Source organism: Olea europaea, chromosome 5 (genome assembly GCF_002742605.1).
Source record: "Olea europaea var. sylvestris chromosome 5, O_europaea_v1, whole genome shotgun sequence".
Taxonomy (NCBI): domain Eukaryota; kingdom Viridiplantae; phylum Streptophyta; class Magnoliopsida; order Lamiales; family Oleaceae; genus Olea; species Olea europaea.
Window position 1 is genome coordinate 7,034,813 of NC_036241.1, and position 12,470 is coordinate 7,047,282.

General features: G+C 34.6%; 1 protein-coding gene across 5 annotated transcripts; it reads right to left on the minus strand.

Annotated features, from left to right (window-relative positions):
- Positions 1-484: 484 nt before the first annotated feature.
- Positions 485-8,561, minus strand: LOC111394511 (probable E3 ubiquitin-protein ligase RHG1A). Of its 5 annotated transcripts, none has more exons than XM_023020370.1 (8): positions 8,470-8,561; positions 7,913-7,957; positions 7,645-7,797; positions 4,723-6,566; positions 3,509-3,562; positions 1,525-1,623; positions 1,301-1,444; positions 485-911 (listed from the first exon to the last, which is right to left on the minus strand). In XM_023020370.1, exons 4-8 carry the CDS (start codon positions 6,475-6,477, stop codon positions 780-782), a joined length of 2,184 nt encoding a protein of 727 aa, XP_022876138.1. In that variant the 5' UTR covers positions 6,478-6,566; positions 7,645-7,797; positions 7,913-7,957; positions 8,470-8,561; the 3' UTR covers positions 485-779. The 5 variants fall into 5 exon arrangements, with proteins under 5 accessions (XP_022876138.1, XP_022876140.1, XP_022876136.1 ...); XM_023020372.1 differs by lacking the exon at positions 8,470-8,561 and adding an exon at positions 8,045-8,452 and having other exon boundaries at positions 3,509-3,559; XM_023020368.1 differs by lacking the exon at positions 8,470-8,561 and adding an exon at positions 8,045-8,452.
- Positions 8,562-12,470: the final 3,909 nt, after the last annotated feature.

The window sequence follows — 12,470 nt, forward strand, 5'->3', positions numbered from 1 at the left end:
CTTGTGAACAATTTAACTTGATGAATCAAAGCAGCAGCTATGGCTATCATTCTTCAAGATAGATTTGAGAGTGGCACACAATGAAGTAAACCGTACAATAAAAATGCTGCTAGCTCAAAATCATCAAATTCTTAAACTAAAGGGCGACAATATCGACCTTAGGTCTGAGAGGCCACAGCCGGGCAAAAGTATTCAAGTTGCGAATCTTTTTTTTTTTTTTTTTTTAAATGACCATGAATATCCAGGTCAGCTTACACGCATCTCGACTAATTCTACGAGACCCTGAAATTTACAATCAAGTACTCATCTTAGTAATTCTGAGGGAACTCGAACTGGTAACTATTAAAGAGCAAACCCAATGCCTAACTTAAAGGGCTTTACCCTCCCTACTTTCGCCGATAGCTAAATGAGGTAGCTAGCCTGACTTTCAAGCTATCGGTGTTTTCTCATTTATTTCCAACATTTTAACAAATAAATACACCAATGCAAAAATTATATGCATAAAATCGTTTAATTTCGATTAAACCAATGCAATTTAAGACTAAAAATAAATCTAAAAGGGGTTCTACTCTTGTTTATCAGTTTCAACTTCCACCAGGAGATTTGATTATCGCAAGGAATAAATAAGAAATATTTCCTAAAGCTAAGAAGAGTTTGTGTTATGGATGAACACATACTCCACTTACAGGTTAAGCATACTAAGCAGATACTTTTCTGCGCCTGCGAGAACCCATTTCAACCAGGGAAGAAACCAGTGTCCCAAATTGCTTACCCCCGTCTTAGGTAGACAAACCTGTGACTTTACAAATTGGGCACAAATTTTTGTGCATTAGCCATTGTTTAATACATTCTGCATGAAAGTCATGCTTGCACTCCAGTGTTCCAAGATCTTCTCCATCCTTGTACTCTTCCTACATGGAATAATACAGCAATTAAACCATATAAATTCATAGAAGAAATTGGGAAAATTGCATGATTGGTCCCTAAGGCAGGAAAAACATGTTGAACCAAAAAAAACGATCAAGTTGATCATCAACCTTTCATTATAGTACAATCAGTCCCTAAGTCAGGAAAAACATCCAATCTTCATAAATATATTTTGTTTTCCCGCTTGGGCCGATGCCAGATATTATTTCATAGAGATTTGGAAAGTTCCTGTCGTTTAAGGACAGATTATGCAACTCTAATGGAAGGTTCAGGACCAACATGCTACTCTAGCAATAAATAGGGGACAGAGGATGCGAGTTTTCCCTCCAATTTGAATACTACAGATGTTTCAAGTATGATGAAAATGTTTTACCTGACATATACAGCAAGGCTCAGTCTCTGTTTGACCTTCTATTTTAACATCTACATATTTCCTTTGCTTCAAACAGCTTACAATGGTATCTTCACTCAGTCCCGTGCAGACATTTCCGATGTGCTCCTCCAATGCCAACAACTCCTGTTGGATGAAATTTTTTAAATAAATATAAAGCTATATCAGGAAACCAATGGCATTATATAAACTAATCCATATCTCACCTCATAAGACATGTTATCTACATCTAGACGCATATCCCGATGTCTATCATGAATATCAGCCATCCCAAAAAGAACCGGCTGATCGAGGATCATGACATCCTAGTGTACAAGCAGAAGCAGATATTGGATTCAGAAAAATGATTCCACAAAAATATAAAATGAGAAATTATGTAAAAACATCAGAAAATACAAAATACTACATAAAGCGGGCATATCCCAAATAATTTCATTTCGAATCAGATCCCATTCAGATGCAACTATAAGCTTGTTTACCAGAAATATATACAGACACACACACACTCATTCATGGAATCCTTGCACAAAAAACCAACACTAAAACAGCTGAGTGATCTATCCAAATTGGAGTACCTCATAAGGAACGCACATTTATTCGGAAAGATTGTCATACTAGTTCTCATTCACTATGACAACAATAAAAGCATCGCCTTGAGCCCGCTCCATTGATTGACCATTAGCATGTTTAATAACTTAATTATTTTAAAATTTTATTTCTATGTATATAAATAGATATAACTTAATTATTTTGTCAGTAAACTAAGACTCGCTTCCAAAATAACCAGCTTTTCACTTAAAAAGAAGAAAACATAAATTATCCACACACATTTAGAAACAAAAAACTTCAACTTACTTCTAAGCTTCGACAAACATGCTCATGTTTAGTGAACACACAAATATATCAATCTAATGCCCAACTTATTCCTATGAGCTACTGCAGTTGTGCATTTTACTAACTTCAATCATCAACATAGCAGGCCCAACCAAATGGCATGAACTTCTCAACAGGGTGGAGGGCTACTGAGGGCAGTTTCCCTCACAGAATTTTGGGGGAAAAATTTTCTTAGGAATGGGGACTTGGAGGCTAAATGAATTTCCGATGGCAACAGTTATTATGGTGTATGGTGGAGGAGAAAAACATGCAAGGATGGGAATTAACGAACAAAACCCAAATTAGAGAGGGAAAGTAGAACATACATATTTACACACACAGAGACACACAAACACACATAAAAAGACATATACACAAGAGAGATACAAACTATGAACTTTTTCAAGATGAGATTTAGCAGCAGCAACAGTGGAAGAGGCTATGAAATCACAATTGTAGTTGTTACAGTCTATGCAAGTGCAATCTGATATTGTGGCAAGTTGTCGACTGAAGTAGGAGTGGCAACGATGGTCCCAAATCTTCAACAATCAAGAAGCTTGCTACCGATTAAATCAATGAGCAAAGGAATTGATTGCATGTGAAATCTGCTTCGTGAGGCAAGAAAAGAGAGTACAGAGTTGGAGAGAGAAGGAAATATTGGTGTATCGATATAAAATTGCACGCGCAGACACCGGATGTTTTTTACACTTTCCAAAGTAGTATGTTGGGGTTGAAATTAAAATGAAGAAAAGAAGATTCCAGAGCATTCTGCAGTTAACATTATGTGTTTGACTAACTTTTACTTATTAATTAGACATATTAACTAAAATATTAACTTACTAGTGGAGACACATATTTGACAGCTACGGCTAGAAACAAAGCAACAACTACTTGATCCTCTTAATACCGAAGGTTTCTTAAATCTTTATTTCTTTACTTTTGGTCCCTTGGCTGGAGATTTGAGGACATTTTTCAGGTTGAGATCGAGAAGGTTTATTGATGATTAAAATAAGATTGGATTTTAATATTTCCCCCACTGAGTTACGGTCCTGGCTCTGTTTCTCCTCACAAATGTTACATCAACTTTGCAATCTAATTTAACCGTGTTGCTTCCCCTCCAATAAAAAAATTGTCTATGACCAATGCCACAAGTAACTAAAAGACATTGCTATAAGATAATATAATAGGGTCGCTTTATATGAGCATGTAAGTGGAGGGGCGTAATCTAGATTAAAAAATATACATGCAAACAAGTCTTTATATGCCAATAGTAGCAAAATTTTGTGTTTACAATGAATGAAGTTGAAAGAATCTAACCTCAAATCTTAAGCCTTCTCCTCTTCGCATAAGATCCAAGACATTTCGAATCTGCTAAAAAGCAAAATAAACATGATTATTTTCATTTGAATAATAATTTCCATAGAAATATTAGAGGGAATTTTTTTTTTCTTTCCAACAGTATTCCTATAACACATGCTGCCAGACTAGTGTATAAATTGATTGAAGCATGATGAGTTGTATCATAACCAAAAACCTCCTCTTGGACTCACAAACATATGAAAGTTAAACAGAAATAGCAAACACTATTCAACTCACAAGAGCATTCACTATCAATGAGCACGTATCACAAGTTTGCTCCCCACATTAAGTATTTGAAAAGCCCACATACATATTAAATATCAATCATCGCAGCAACAATGTTTAACAAGGAAACGTGTGAAGAGAAAAAAATTTGTGTTCTTAAGTGTACAGCCATCGTGGAAGGACAATGAATAAATAAGACTTAAGGATTATGTTCAAAAGCTAATAGGAGAGGAGGGAGGGGCAGGGGGAGAGAGAGAGAGAGTTTGACACCATCATGCCTTCTATACAATTCGGACTGAAGTGTTTCATGGTCGGTCAAAGTAAGTAGTGGGGGGGAGCATTAGCACATTAGGTATAAGACAAATAATGTATTCTCCTTTTCCTTTTTCTTTCCCTGATGCATGCACAACATCATAGTTATGGTAAAATTGCAGTGCGTTTTGGATTTTTTGGGTTGATACAAGCTCACGTTAATTACCAATAGCAAGTTATGCATCGTCATTCAAAGGCTGAGGCCACTAAGGATCATGCATATATAACTGTATTACACAAATGACCAAAAAGTAATTCAGATGTAACATAAGATTGTGTCGAGTGATAGCTTCTATTTATTATAGAACATTGACTGTGTATAGTAATTCAGCGTACATAAGCATTCACAGATGCAAACCAATCAAGTGTACTTGAACTGTCCAAGTATCTCTAGAACTTTGGCTTGATGTATACTTCAAGAATCCAAATATCTTATGGGCCATAAAGATGTGCATGTGGAAAAGGTCAAATCTGATCCCAGTGCAGAATTCCAAATTGATCAAGATATTCTTAGAATCCAGGTCAAAATCAACAAGTCTAAATCTATAGGTAAAACGGGAATAAAACGATAAGCTCGTATCATTTGTTCATATTATGTTTATAACGTGTAGAGAATAACAAGACACAGTACTTACCTCAGAGACTAGCCTACTGTTTCTTCCTTCACTGGAAGCAGCCAAAATTTGCAGCGAATAAGGTACTCCAAAAGCTCCATCAAGATGTCTCTCCAACATGGCTGACCTTGAATTTGGCAAATGATGCTCATGATCATCAGATGCAGATGAAATTGCCATCGCCTGGGAGGCAGCAGAACGCAGCAGAGCGAGATTGCTGGTCTGGCTTCCAGACTCTGTACCTGCCGAGGTCAGCAAAGATCTTTGAACAATTTCAGACAGTCTCCGTGGGTATAGTGAAGAACTCCGATAGGACCAATTAGGTGTAGATGAGTTGACTCCGGAAGTAGAGCCTGCACGAGAAGAAGATGCAACATTTCTAGCCACATTGATGTTACCACCAGTTGTACGCATTATAGGAGGATTTTGCGATGAATTTCTCATCTCAGAAGCAGAAGCAAACACATGATGTTCTGAAATGTTTCTTGGCAAACTTCTTGTGGGAGTTTCTTCATAAAGCACAACATCCCTGTCTGCAGCAATAGCAGAAGGTGATGAACTGCTGGCTCTTGAGCTAGATGCCTCGTTCCACCTAGACTGTCGACTCCGGCGAACAGGAGGAATATGCAAACCAGATGTTACATGAAAACCTTCATTTTCTTCAGTAGATGCAGCCATCGAGTCAAATACATGATTACGAAGACGTAATCTTGATGAATGCAGGGAAGATGGAAAACTTGTGTTTCCAACATTAGACTCCGTAGAAAACAGGTTACCAGGTATAGAATCTTGTTGGTTTGAGCCATTCATCTGCAAGCAGAAATTTTGTAGGGAACTTTCTTCAGTCCCTGAAGCATTCAGAGTCAGAGGACTTGTAGAAGCAGATCTTCCAACACAAGGCCCCAGTCTTGAGTTTGCCTGTTCTGACACTTCATCAATGGCAGGAATGTCATCGATTGGTGTTGACATACTTATGCTGCTCATGGCACCCTGAGTAGCAGGCACGGCATGCCACAGACTTCTTTCAACTTGCTGAAAATACATTGAACTTCCAGTTCCAGAAGATTGTCCCACATTTCCTTCAAATGCTTTTCTTTTGCAAGATAAGCGTCGACCATCCAAAGAACAACTTGGCCTGCCCTCACTTTCCTCCATCAAATATCCACCACTACCAGAAGGCATCCCAAAAGGATCAGGGGAACTACTAGCAAAGGGCATCTGCCCATTTGAAGATCCATTAGATTTGAATGTGTTAGGACGCTCCACTACCTGACAGTCATCATTTTCGTGGTCCGACCCAGAACCCATATTAAGATCCCTTTTACAGATGTCAGAACTAAAATTTTGCAGCAGAAACGGCCCATTTGTAGTCTGATTGTTATTTGAATTTACGTCAACATTATCCAATAAAAGGATATCAGATGATTCATGGTGTCTTTCATCCAATGTATGAGCAGCTCCAGAGTGAAAGCTCATAAATGATGGCCAGCCATCTTCTGTTTTTCTCTCATTTTGTTCAGTTTGATTTTGTGCACAACTAGAACTAGTTTCACCCACATTCCACACACTTAAAGTCTGCTCCTCATGGCTAGCATGGCCAAGAAGTGTAACGTCAGCATCACTTGACATCATATAATCTGATAGTTGATTCTGAGCAGTAGTCTGGGTATTATTCCAGGACATCAGCTCGTTTATTCCAGCATCACTTGATGTAGACCCGTGATCCGAGCTCAAATTTTCAGCCAAGGTACTGAAAGCACTCCTTTGCCCTTGCATTAAGGCTACTGTTTGATTTGCTCAGACACTCCAGACAGATTCCAAACCAATGGTGAAAGAATATCTGGAACCGTAATTTTTCAGCAAATCTAGAACATAAACCCACAGGTGTTAAAGACAAATTTCAATAATTGATAAGTTTAAAAGGGTACATCATGTACAATGAGTTCGTATAGCATGAACAATTAATGAATGTTAACCAAAACCACCAAATAATGGGTGCCAATAAAATAATGATGATCTACATTTAAAAAGCCAAAATTCTTTGAATAAAAAGGCATCTCCCATTGACAATAGTAAAGATATAAAAATCCAGTAAAAAGGATAAATCATTTAATCGCAACAACAGATTCTGTTAATTCCTCTAACGACGTGTGGTTCATCTGTCAGATACCGTATTTATTGGTAGCTCAAATGTACCACCACCAGGCGTATCCAAACAGATAGATAAGAACCTAATCAATTTTTTCTCATCATCCGACTACGTTCAGACAATTTTTATTTGTCATCATGAGCATATTATTATCCCAGTCTCACAGGAATCCCTCCACATCAATGCCACGTTGCTCAGAATTAGCTTTGCAATCTCTTTCTCATCAATGCTGCAAAAATATCTTATTTCACGGATAACAAATATTCCAAATCAACAAACACGACTGCATTAACATAAGAGCATTAATTACGCCTAAGAAAGTCATTGTTGTCCCATATCTCAACAAGGTTTAATACTATTCAGAATTCTAACCCCAAGCAAATAATGAAACATATAAGCTTGAACAAGAACCATCAATATCAAACAACTATAACCATCAATACATAGACATAAGCTGTTAGTAAACACCCAAAAACTGAAAAACCAAATTGAATACAATAGCATTTTTTGTGACACCCAACCTTTACACCAAAGTAAAGATGGAAACAAGCACATCAACAAACAGAAAATATTATACTTAAAGGTAAAAGAAAAACAATAAAAAATCATTTATTTATTTCAATTTTTATACATACTAGCATATTCATATATGCATTAAGCAAGAAACTTTGCTTTATGAATCAAACAATATTTTTCTAGTGAAAGAGAAGAAAATAAAATAAAACAGAATAGCGTAAATAATAAATCTTTGGTACCAATTCAGAAATTAACAAACATAATCGATCATGAATTACCTCCATAACATCAAACCCTCAAAAGATTAAAACCATTGAAGGGTTTAGAAATTCAAGGAGCCAGTACACTTCTTTTGTCTTCCAAAAACAAAGGAACAAGGAGAAGCCAAACCCACCCAGAAGGGCGGAAAAATGATCCCAGAAACCAGAAAACTAAAAATATAATGATTAAATTTTGAACAGAAAAATAAAGGAAAAATAAAAAAGAGTTAACAGGATTGTATCATCAAAATTTCAATACAGAAATGACACAATCTAAACATTTTACCGGCCAATAGAGCAGCAGATTCCGATATAGATCTAAACTCGAGACCTGAAAATAGAAACAATCGTCAAAAGAAATTTCTTCAGACAAAGAAATGTGGGCTTTGAAAAATAATAAAAAAATCTCTAAACCCACCTCTATTTTCACTCTTTAGAAGTAGAAAAAATGAAAAACAGAAACAAACAGAAAAATATACAGAGAGTTTAAGATTGGAAGGAGACGAGAATGATAAACTGGGTTTTATGGTGTCAAATAGAACAGAAACTGAGAACAGGTTGGGGTGATTAATGACAGTAATCTTTAATTTACTCAAAACACTCTACCAATAGCCCACAGCCTCCATAATTATGTACAGACAAACGAAAAATTAAACCAAAAAAAAAAAAAAAAGTATAAGCTGAATTTCTCATTAATGCAAACAATTTCTCAAGTCAGTAATGAGGATTCGTCTATCTTAGCTGTTCCAAGTGATAAGAAGTAATAAATGAAAATAAAACTTGAATGAAAACGAAATGTTAAAGAAAAAAATCTGTGGTGGATTCCTTTTGATGGTGGCTTACCAAATAACCCCTTTTTTCTTGTGAAAGGTGTCATTGTTTTCAACTCATACTCCAAGGCGCGCCGATGTAGTGGGGCGTAGGGTGGCGGAGGGAAATGTATTTCGTTTTATTATTATTATTATTTTTTTTTTTTTTAACCAATCTTCATTCTCCACGCCAAGCACCTGTCCCTTGTATGTGTCACGATGCCATACATCACATGGCTGGCCTATCTTTGTACTTCTTTTTAGTCTAACATCCTATGCCCATTTTGGGTCAATTTTACACTTCGTTCAGAGGTGGTGGGGTGAGGGGTTAAACAAAGGTGTTTGGTGATGGTGAAATCTCATTTATCACTACGATAAATAAAACTCTAAAAACTTTAGAAAATTCATCAGTGTTTAGTGGAATCTCATTTGTTTCCATAATTAGATAGGTTGGACATAGGTGGAATCTCACTTGTAGTCACATCGAGATACGTTGTGGCGTTGTGCTATGGCAAATTGAGAACTCTAGAGTACAAACCGTATTCATCGAAACACAAAAGTTGAGATTCCACGTCAAGGATTCTGATTTGAAAATCTAAAATTTTAATGTTAAGTTCAAACTGATTTGTCGATAGACGAGATAACATGTATAATGATAGAATCCTAGTCGGATGCTTTTAATTTGAGAGATGAAGTGCTTCAATCCATAATTTTAAATCACGGTATGATAATATACTTTGTTTTGAAAAATATTTGGAATCATTTCTCGTACTTTTCTCGAATACTAAATATGTAGATTTTGAATAAAATTATTCTACCAAACAAACTTGGATGGGGAAAATACTTATTTAATTAAAACAAAACGTATCCCACAATTAGATGCACATAATAATGCTCAGATTCTCTTCACAATATGGTTTGTTTAGGCCAATTTGTATATCTATTTAGAGGTAAATTTGTTCATAAAGTGGTCCCGTCCAAAGAATTACTTATTTTGGGTAAACTTATCTTATTAATTATTAATTTCATACTTTTGGTAAAAGCATTTATTCTATTGCTTTATGTTTCGTGCTGATAATCTACTCAGCCCAGGTCAAAAATAATGATTAACTTTCCTTTTTTGGTTAAAAAAAGGGAAAATAGTATAAATTTCCTATTAATTTATAATTTTGTGATAGAACAAAAATTAAACTCAATAAAGTTTCAAATATATTTTGATAAAAAAATGATTTCAAAATTAATATTATAATAAAACCCTTCAATATATTTGTCATGGTTAAAAACGCTTACACTGCTCTCTTTTTATAAATAAAGAATAATATTAGAACACAAGTGACATTAAACACGTATCCAAATATTGACATATCATATTTCCTAATGAATGGGGACCTTTAATTCTTTTATTTAATTAAATATATGGTGTTAAGCACCAATTTATATGATAGTTGTATGACATTAAATGTCACATTGATTTAATTAATTGAATCTATCAAATGTAACCAATTAGATTGGTGATTTAGCACCATTGAACTAGATAATATTATTTCATAATTTAACGTTATAAGTATTGTCATTTAAACTAGCATTAAACATCGGTTATGCTAAACGTTATTACTCATAAGTAAAAATATGATATGTATATATATATACAGTTGTTAATACATGAGGAGATATAAAATAATAATAATTAATTATTAACTTATTAGGCCCTTGTTTGACCCCCATAACGTGGAAAAATTAATAGGGGGAATAGTGTTTTTTTGAAAAATGAGTAGTTGAAAAAGAATGAAAAGTTTTCGACTTACGTGTAATATTATTTTATGAAAAATTATGTGGTTGAAAATAGGAGAAAGAAAAATGAAATGTAATAGAATTTAATGTAATGGGGCTCAAACAGGGGCTAACATTAGGAGCTAATGAATTCTTTCTAAACGTACCACCTAAAGATCAATCGGTTGGGCGACAATGTAAGCTTGCTTCTAAAGACAAGAAACTATTAAGTTGGCAAGGCCTTTGTCATAATGTCGGATAAGAGATTCTAAAAATAAGAGATTGTTTAAGGATCCTTTCTCGAACAAGATGATAACCAATTTTCGCATGTTTTGTTCGAGAATGTATAATAGGATTGGCAGCTAAGTATGTAGCACTTGTAGCGTCATTGCGATACTCAGAATCCACACTTATTCGAGGGACAACCTTTTACTTAGAGGACCATGAAACTAGATTAGCACCAAAGAAAATATAATAATCACTTGTACTCTTGCGATGGCAAGCCCGTTTAGAATCAATGTGTGTATTTGAGCCACATTATTTTGAAATAGTAGATTGATGAAAAATGTGTGATTAAAAAATGAGAAAAGTTTTGGATTTACGTGTAATATTATTTTATTGAAAAATGTATAATTGAAATGATATCAAATCACTATTTACAAATGTATTTTTTGAAAGAATAAGACTCAAATAAGGCCTATATAACATGTCAATGGCAAATCAAGAGAAGCTTAAAAGGATAAGCCAAAACATAGGGTGCCTTTGCGGTACCTTTAATAATCTCTTTACTACTTGCCATTGCAAATCAGTTGGAAAAATTTATGAATTGGCGAAATTTTTTTCACATGAAAACTCAGCCCCTGTTTGAACCACATTTTTGTAATTAAATAAAAATGTATTCTGAAATATTGATATTTTGGAGAATGCATTGTTAAAAATAAGTAAATGTTTTCAAGTTATGTGTAAAATTATTTTATGAAAGAATATGTGATAGAAAATGAGTTTTGAAAAAAAAATTTAAAAGATTGGGGCTAAACATAAGCTCAGCGGTGGTCTAGTAATTGTACGATATTGCAAAGCGCCCATAATACTTTTATAGGTGGTTGGTTCACACGAGGATTTCCCTCCGTGAGTAGACAATACAACACCTGAAGCCATTTGTGTGGATTGGGACATAACAGTCTAATAAATAGCTTTATTTGTCGAAGGTCCTTGAGAGCAAAATTAATCTCTATTTGGTTCCCATAATTTGAAATTTTAATAATTGAAATATTATTATTATTATTATTTTAAGAATGTGTAGTTAAAAAAGAAGAAATGGTTTTGAGATTATGTATAATATTATTTTATTATAGAGCTTGTAATTGATAAGAAGAGAGAAAAATAAATTATAAGTTTTAATACAAGCCAAACAGGATATTAGCATCAAAGCACTCTACTAACATGTTCAAGTGCATGAGTGTCACTACCAATAATACCTATATCATCAATATGAATCAAGACAATGATCATGACAATAGGAGTAGGGTAGACAAACATTGATGTATCAGCTTTTTACCTTATAAAACCCCACTCTATTAGACAAGAGCTTAAGTTTTGATAACATGTTCGAGGAGACTGTTACAGACAGTACAATCTTTATTAAGTTTACAAATGGAATGGGGATATGTCTCCCTAACAAGGTCCGGAGGCTACTCCATAATTACCTTTTAACTGAAGTCGCCATATAAGAATGTATTTTGAACATCGAGTTGTCTAATAGACCAATTTATAGATAAAGCAAGTGTAAGGAAAACCAGTATTTTAGTTGGTTTAACCACAGGGCTAAAACTCTCAAAATAATCAATTTCACGTGTTCATCATACCCCTTAGTCACCAAACAAGATTTGTATCACCCAATGTTCCCATTTGGTTTTAGATTAAGTTTATACACCTTTTGATTTGAAAAATGAGGAACAAAGGTCTATCTATTTTTATTCATGAGGGAATTAATCTCAAACTCCATTGGTTCTTCTTGTATGGCTTGCTTAAAGGAATTTGGTTCATAAGGTATGTGAATGAGAGGAATTGTATTACTCAATTATAGTTTTAGTTGGTGCATGTGAAGTGTATTGGATGGAGTTGGAGGTCTATGAAGGGATTGTTTCAAAAATGTCAACATGTAAAAATCTGTGGAAGATGAAGAGATATTTGTGTTTTGGTTGGATATCTTGCAAATTCAAAAGGAGAATTAGACATTTGGAATGGAAAAGGCAAAGAAACACA

What these genes read in the sequence shown, in the direction of transcription:
- LOC111394511 (XM_023020371.1), bottom strand. Translation starts at nt 6,477, where the DNA reads ATGCAAGGGCAAAGGAGTGCTTTCAGTACCTTGGCTGAAAATTTGAGC. An exon ending in GAGAAGGCTTAAGATTTGAG is followed by an intron (nt 1,624 to 3,508) that starts GTTAGATTCTTT and finishes CTTGTACACTAG; the next exon opens with GATGTCATGATCCTCGATCA. An exon ending in TAGATAACATGTCTTATGAG is followed by an intron (nt 1,445 to 1,524) that starts GTGAGATATGGA and finishes TTCATCCAACAG; the next exon opens with GAGTTGTTGGCATTGGAGGA.